This window comes from Apaloderma vittatum, unplaced genomic scaffold (genome assembly GCF_000703405.1).
Source record: "Apaloderma vittatum isolate BGI_N311 unplaced genomic scaffold, ASM70340v1 scaffold5017, whole genome shotgun sequence".
Lineage (NCBI taxonomy): Eukaryota > Metazoa > Chordata > Aves > Trogoniformes > Trogonidae > Apaloderma > Apaloderma vittatum.
The window spans coordinates 1-8,541 of record NW_009724463.1 but is presented as its reverse complement, the minus strand read 5'-3'; the positions used below and the strand labels follow the sequence as shown (position 1 = coordinate 8,541).

Sequence of the window (8,541 nt, the reverse complement as noted above, 5' to 3'; positions counted from 1 at the left end):
TCTTTCCCTCCTGTCAGCCTTTCCCTCATACTCCTTGAAAAAAACTTAGGTAAGACTTCCTACTTCCCATGGAATTCCTTCTGTGATAACTACTGCCAATTCTTAAAAGAAACAATAGAGTAAAACTTTCTTCTTCTTCTTCTGAAACAGACCCTCGAGGGTAATTAGTGGCGGCAAATAAAAGGATGCCAACTTTCTGACGTGTGCGTGGGAATGAGTGGCTCTGGCTTTGGAGCCTGGAACAGTTTGGAGCATATGCACGACACAGGCTGCTGAGCATCTACCGGACTCCTGAGGTAAAGTGCTCTCCTCAATTTAGGTCCCACTAGATTTCAGCAGCTGCTCTGCAAGGATTTTTATGACAAGCATTTTGAGGCATCTAAGTGATTTCTATATAGTCCTTTAACAATATGTATCTGCATGTAAAACATAAAAACCTCATACTGATGATGGCTATTTCTTATACCATTCTGCTGCTCATACTAATCCTGTCACTATTTTTTTTTAAAAAAATCTAGGTATTTTATGCTTCTTGGTGATACTTCAATATCCATATTCTTTTCTGCGTTTTAGAACTTCAGGTCACATTCAAATAAGAATATCAAAAAACTTAAACAGCCTGCGAGTTGCACTTTTGTATTCACAGGAAAAAGATCTCACAAGGCTTAGAAAAATTACGTGGTTTTCAATAGGGATGTTGATCTAGAGATCAAATAAGTAGATGAAGAGAAGTAAGAACTTACGCCTTCGCAAGAAAAGGAGTTGTGCACAGGTAAATAAAAAGCCATCACTAACATTCAGTAAAATGCAAAGAGAACAGCAAACACCAGAAAGAGCCTCTATGTAAGATTAAGCAACAAGAGTCTGTTTTCCCTGCTCCCTCTCACACTGTGACTGCACAATGCCAACAAGGTGGTGGCCTTGGGCACCAAGAAAGAAACAGGAAATTTGGATTAAGAACAGAACAATTGGGGGAAATTATTGAATTACCATCAAGCTTGCTCATTATTCCATTCCAGACTTCACTGCAACTGAATAGCTGCGGTTCCTCCCTGTGGCATGCATACCTTCCACCACAGGGATCGGGGAAGAGAACAATAGTCTTTGATTGTGAAAACATAATTCATTTTCAAAGAATTCATTCCGTTTCTTCTCTTGTCTCCCTTTGATGATACTCAGCTTCATTACTAGAAGGAGCGTGTTAGCATTAGAATAAAGCATCCTGCATTTCAAGCACATTCACCCACAAAGGGACTGAATTCCTGGAGCTCCTCGTGTTGGCAAACTCCAGGAGCCTGAAGGAGTTTACAACCAGGAGACATAAAACAAACCAAACATGTGTTGGCTATGCTCAGATGATACTAAACGCCAACATACCTTTGCAGCCATGCACAGAACTGCCAGCCTGACAGAAAGAAATGAGCTGCTCATTATATAACGGGAGTTAAACCAGCCCCGTATCATTCAACCATGCAAAGGCTTCCAAGCCTTTTTACACTGGTAATGTTTTTAAGGAGAACAAATCAGTTGTCCCCTGATTACACCCAGAATGTGCACAAATATAGAAATACACCATTTATTTAAAGGAGAAAGGTAAAAAAGAAAAGAAGGAATTCAATTCGCAATTACAGTCCCTTAAGTTTTCACTATTTTATAAATTGCCAGCTTCCTGAGCAACTGCAGGCAGAGGCTACACGGACAGCCAGCTGAAGATCTGCCCCTTTACTATTTTTCCTGCTCTTCAGTAAACTGCCCCTAAGAGCTTGCTGCCAGCTAAACACACGCAAGCACAAAGATCCCAGCGAACTGCCTTAGGAGTGAAGGTGCCTCGCTGTGTTTTCAAATGACAACTCTGCTTTAGGATTTTCTAGTAAGCAGAAATGTGCGTGAAGCCGCCCTAAAGAACAATTTACTAAAACCGGCTCCATTTGCTGAAGCTTCTTGTTAAGTCTGTAAAAAGCACCTAGGAGGCTAACTTAACTGCAGATAGATCATTTTTACGTAACCGAACGAGAGGGGTCCATTCTGGAGGAGCTGTGTGCATATGTGACATGTTCACACTGAACACGGAGCTCCACGGTGCCAGCCCCTAAAAATAGCACCTGGATATCCTCGTTCTCATCAGCAGCCACAAGCCCGTCTTCTCCGTCCTTCGGTGCATCAGTCTGGCACCCTCCTCCCTCCTCCAGAAGAGACAGGAGCGGTGGTACCCTGAGGTACCTCGTTTTAGTAGAAGTGGGGGAGAGGAAGAGGATGTTTGCATCTGCTGCAAGCACACAGTTTAAACAATATCCCTGCCCCTCAGCAGGCAGCTATCATGTTGTTTTGGCAGCAGGAAGGAATCTGTGGTTTTTCTTGAATGTTGCTCTTCTTTATTTAAACTACCAGAAATAAAGCAAAAATGACAGAATGCTCTGTCTATAAATAATCATTCCGGTGTACAGTTATATTAGGAGGTAACTCAGATGGCATGATAACGCCTAACAGGCTAATCTTAGACCTGTAATGCCAGAAGATGAAAATAACCAGGCTAAGAATAACTGACCCAGAGGAGTCAGCCTGTTAAAGAGATCCACAGAACAGGGCACTTTAGATTTTTCATGTGTTTAACAATTATATCTGCCAATTAGTTCTTCTACAACATTTTTTATTATACACATCATATTAAAAACAACCCAGCTAAAACAGTAGCTAGGATAGGTTACAAGGCAACACCGGAAACCCTGCCCATGGTCTGTACGAAAACCTGAATTTAATGTGTATATACGCGTATGTTTGAAGACTATCTATCCATTCCGATTTCTCATAGCTCTTGCTTTCTCTGCAAAGACTGTGCAGACAAAAGGGGTTGGGCAGTCAGTACAGAAACAACGGTTTCATTAAAGATATGGTAGCAGGAAGAGTTAAAAGTGTTCCTCATATCCAACACATCTTAATGAACTAAATGGATTCTATGTGTAGTTTTACAGGAGGCAAGACTGGCTGAAACTGTGATTTTGAGTGCAGTGCAAACCAACAGGTGTCATAAAGCTGAACTGCTAAAATAATAAAAGATTGAAGTATAAAGCTCTTTTCCAATAAAGTGATTTTGCTTAACATCCCAAAGAGAGGGAAGCTACTGACCTAGTGCCAGTACTAGTGAACCTCTGCATTAAATGTAATGTTTAATGGTATCAGCAGAGATGCTCCAAGTTTTGAAATGATGTTCTGCATTCTTTTTTATGTACCTTCCGGTTTTTGTAGCTTCCTTTTCTTGTCAACCTTGTACTCTGAATTCTTACTCCAGGCTCTACCCCCAACCTACTACAAAGTAAGACTGTGGGATAATCACATGGCTCCAGAAGCTTGGACTTAAATATATAAATCAATAAATAAACTAACTGAATAAAAAGAAGAAAGAAAAAGCAATGTTACAATATTAGAGGGCACAGGAAGTTGGCAACACTGGTCTGTGCTCAAAGTCTTATCAATAACGTAAACCAGAGAAAAGTAGCTTCCTTCCATTTTACCACCTTCCTGCTCAACTGAATTCATAATCAATGTCTCATCCAACACGTTTCTGAGAAGAGCCCCTACTCATAATCAGTGAGACTTTAACTACAGAACTGCTGCAGGTCCATGTTGCTCGTCTGTTCTCGTATAGGCTAAGGCCTATCTCTTTCGAAACACTTAGTTAAGCTACTACTATGAAGCACCAATTTTTTTTTCTACCTAGCCTTTGCCACAGGCATTGAAAAAGCCTCGCCGGCTGTTATCCAGAACTTCCCTGAACTGAATTTTCACACCCAATTTTTTTTCATTACTCTGAAGAGAATCGCAAAGTAAAAGCTCAGCATATCTATTCTCGCTCTCTCAGAAGAGTTATTGCCCAAGACAAGACGTATGCAACATTCTGTAACTCTACATTACCTGATTCAGATATGCAAATATGTCAAGTTTTTCACTGATATAAGAGCAAACCTTTAAATGAAGTTGCTTTCTGCAATCTCTCCACAGAACAGCTCAGCAGGTGAAAGTTTTGGTCTGGCAGAAAAAAAAAAAATAAAGGAGAGCAAACACCAAACAATTTTCCCTGAAAGCAATATAAACGTATGTGTACATGGTCACATGTACAGCCTAACAAAATAGGAGATAAATTCCATGCATTGTGGTTTACCAAGGGCAGATAGCCCTGGTAAGCCTGATAGGACCTGTCAGCCCACGTACAACATGATGCACGTAGCGTTGATTCTGCCATTTATATTCAAGGGACAGAGCTTGAATTTCCTGACTGGTGCAGAGGATAACTACTGCGACTACATTCAATTAACTGCATTTGTGAAATTGCAGGTATTTTGCAAGCCTGTAGGTAGATGAAGTCAATCAAATTAATCATTCTGATCGCTATACTCCTTTTAGAATAGTATTGCCGTAGAGATTCGCGAGCGTGAGAGGTATCATTTCCCATGTTTCGAAGAAGGCTTAGCTGGCGTAAGCAGGATTGCGTAACTTGCTCAGGTCACCCGTCAACTCAGTCATGAGCCAAGGTTTTAAGCTTGAGACTTCCTTGAACTCTTCATTTTTCAACATGCTGGCTTTGAGCAGGAAGCAGAGGATGCCTTATCCAATAAAAGCCAAGGTGGAATTTCAGAAAGCCAGTGCAAGGCTGTACGTCAAAATATGGCCCGTGAAGCAAATGTAGCAACCTTACCCTTTGGAACAACAGCACGGTGTATTAAATCACCAGAACTTAGTGAACTTGGCATTACTTCTAAAGTCCCAACATCTACAGATACCATGGTTGGGTAGGTTCTTTCTTCTCCTTCAAACATGTGGCCCTGCTTTGTTTATTTATTGACTATATTTTAATAAATGTTTTTGTCATAGACTGTGTCACAACAAATGTTTTTTTTCTAAAGGCTTATAATTTATTACTTGTATGGTGGTAAGATAAGAGGTCAGCTGAATTCTAGAGTCCACTGTGGCACTGCACACACATGGAATTTGAGGCTTTTGGCTAAAATTAAATGAACAGCATCATTACACTGTAATTGATTCTAGAGTCCACTGTGGCACTGCACACACACGGAATTTGAGGCTTTTGGCTAAAATAAAATGAACAGCATCATTACACTGTAATTCCAGCTAAATAAGAGGCTTTAGACTCCAGAACTATTTTTTTTTTAAATCAGGAAATTAAAACAATTATGGTATCAAATAAGAATGTATCAGGTTCATTTTCTTTAAATAAAGATGCACAGCACTTACTGCTGCCTTTTGAAACAACAGTGCCATATGGGAGAATCTAGTTCAGTCTTTTCAAGATAGCTGAAACTGCTCTCTAAAGGTGTAGGTGTCTGCAAAATTACACAGCTTCTTGAGTCAGTGCCGATCTAAATTGCTCCATTCATAATTAGACTTTTGATTGGATACCTATCCAGATCATCTCATTCATAGTATGATTTACAAGCAGGGATGGAGACAGACAGGGAAAGCAGTAACTAAGGTAACACCAGAAGAACTGCTTCACATGACAGAAGTACTTCTATGCCTGCTATTGTCAGAAGTTGCTTAGACAGCTTGCTTTGCAAACCCATATCCACCGACCATTGAATCTGTCCTCTATGGGGATGGTTCCAGTTTAAAATACAGGCCCTTTGCAGCTGTAAACTAGCAAAACTGAAAATCTGCCGAGTGTTTAAGTTGTGCTTGCTTTGAAGACTTCAAGAATATCAAGGATGCAGAGTGTAAACATTGAGGGATCCGTGCTTTTCTTAAAAGCACGAGCAAGTTTTCAACCTGAGCAAAAGTCATAGATGTGTAAGTGAGGATAGCTTGGAAGTATGGACATTGCAGTAAGCAAAATTCAAATGACTGATTCTAGCTCCTCAAAACACTAGAGCCCATCATCATACCCTGCCTACTTTTGTCTCCCCTGTATGCACCACAGAGGGAGTCAATACCTGAAAAGTTACCAGGCCTGATCCTGCAAAACCCTGAAATCTGGAGAAGGTAATCGGCAGCAGCATCAGGCTTTGTGGTTTCATGTGACATGAATTAAACTGCAGACTATGTACAATGTCTAGTTGTGTATTTTAAACAACAGAAACACTGAGGAATGTTTTGTGTTCTACACAATCTATATTTAAGCATCTTTCACCTGGATAATGTTCTTCACTAAGTTGTGTGGTTTTTTTCTTGAAGCCTAAACCCAGTATTCTACCTGGTACTACAGGGGCAACTGTAGATGTTATACAGGCCTACTGTAGTATCAGATAATAATCAACTGTTACATGATATTCTTGTCTCCGGTGAAGAAAAGCAGAGCTATAAACTTACAGAAAATTACCTCCCTTTCCTGTGTTTCAAATGAGAAAATTGGTATTACTCAAGCAACATTAATTGGTGGTTACAGGGTACCACAGCCAGCTAATAAAACAAATTTTCACTTGTGTACAGCTAAGTTCAATTTGACATAGCATTAAAAAACCCCAAACAACAGGAGAGAGAGGAAGCAGTCAGTCTTATCTCTGTGACCAATAAAAAAGCAGCGGGCACCTGTTGTGCTGCTCAGGAAAACCAAAGAAAAGCAGTAATTCTTGAACAAGAGGTTGACATTGTAGAAGGCTTTTAAGAACTATAATGTTTTCAGAGAAATTTCTGCTTTTACCCACTGTCTTTGCTAGGGCTTAGTTGTTCATATCTGTCAACAAGCCTTTCGCCTGCTTTCTGTCCTTGACAAAGGAACTGCAAGTGGTGATCAACATCTCTTTGAAGAAGTTAGAGAAACAGCAAACCCTTTGAGAGATCCAAAAAGAAACAAACCAACCCAGCAGCTTTATGAAGAAATAGAAAAACCGCCAGTCTTAAAAACATTACCAGCTGGAAATCTCCATTCCCTTTAGGTATTCTCACTACTTCAACCTGCACACAAAAGCTTTTCAATCTCTCATCCAGTCTATAATCATTATGAAGTACCTTTGGCTTTCTATATTGAAAAATACTAACCACGAGTCCAGGACATATCTAAGACTTTTCTATTATCATCTGACACAATCTCACCCAATTTATTTTCAGATCTGAAACCAGAAATCTGCTTTAAAAATGGATGTAAGAAAGAAACACAAGTAAAACTTTTTCTATAAAGCAGGAACGGAAAGAGGGGTTTTTTTAAACAACCAAACATGGGCTCAACAGGTGTACCAAAACAGGCAATATGTGAAGGGAGCTGTGATCTACACATATCATGACTCTTAAAAACTGAGAAACACTGTCAAGTTTTGTGAAGGGAAAAGAGGAAAAAGGGAGGTAAACTAAGAAATACACTGAAGTAGATGTAAACAATTCACTCTGCATTCTACATATAGGTCTTCTATAAAGCCAACTTTATGGAAAACAAAGTCAGAAGCCTAGGGTTAGAAAGATATAAAACAGGTAGCATTGTGCCTCAATAGATAGATTTTCAGCTCAATAAAAAGAGAACTGGAATTCACAAAGTTTAAGAGTGACTGGGAAAGATTTTTACTTTTTTTTTAGCTTAAGTTGACATATTATCTGAATGGCAATAATTCTCCCAACTGAATTCATCCTCAGTACATCATTTGTAGGTCTCAAACACAGCTAGCAAAGAAACTAGAAAACACAAGGGTAGCTTCAAATACATGAGGAAATGTCATGTTCTTTCAGAGCAGCTTTGAAATACATCACATTTACATCTCAATGAGTCACTGCATATGCCTACCATCGTCAGGCTCACAAACATTTTTAAAGAATCGGAATAAGCCACGCACATTAAAGGCATTTTAAAAGTAGCGCTGTGAAAGAGAAAGTGATTAGTATTAAACTCCCTTTGTGTGCAAATCGGAAAAAAGGAAACTCACAGCCAGACCAAATCCTGTTTACAAGAGGCACACCCCCAGAGCTGCCTGCGAGGGACTCCCACCGCTGCCTCCTGCCAAGGTGTGCCGGGGGGAGCCTCTCCCTGCGAACGAGCCCCACTTTGCAACCACGCACCAAAACAAACCAGGAATCCCCAACTCGATTTCGGTTGCGAGCCTTTTGCTCTGGCTGGAAAGCAGCAGACTGAAGGGGACAAACTCCCTGCAGAAGCAGAAGCTGCTGCCTAACACCCTACCACAATTATTTACCAGCTTACATAAAGCCCACAAAATACAGTCACGTCTTTAAAGGGGGTTTCTTGTCGCGCTCGGCTGTTTTCCCCGGCCAGCCACTTAGGGACGGAGCTGTCTCTTACCTGAGCTGATCATACTGTGCATTCGTTGCTGAGCCAAGAGCTGTTCACGTCCAGAAACCCCATCTGAGGAAAAACACGATTCACTCTCATAAATGGTCTGCAGCATATTCCGACTGGTCCGCACTTCAGCTACACGAGAGCTGCATCCCTGCGCTCGCCCCGGGGCGGCGGGCACGACCCTCTGCGCTCCTACCTCCTCCAGCGAGGGGTGTAAGAGATACTCTTGGGCAATTAGTAACGTTTGAAGTGTCTGCGCGAGTGTCTATGTGGAGAGGGAAAAAGAAACCCAAATCCCCTCACGGCAGCCT

The 8,541-nt window shown here is 40.9% G+C and overlaps 1 protein-coding gene across 2 annotated transcripts in view; it reads right to left on the bottom strand.

The window, feature by feature from the left end:
• The window catches only part of HDAC9 (histone deacetylase 9), a 95,097-nt gene extending 86,758 nt beyond the window's left edge, over positions 1-8,339 (bottom strand). Inside the window, exon 1 of one of the 2 annotated variants that reach the window (XM_009872503.1) lies at positions 8,234-8,339. In XM_009872503.1, the coding sequence (XP_009870805.1) occupies positions 8,234-8,339 (106 nt within the window). The remainder of the gene's footprint in view (positions 1-8,233) is intronic. The other variant, XM_009872507.1, reaches the window with a different exon arrangement.
• Positions 8,340-8,541: the final 202 nt, after the last annotated feature.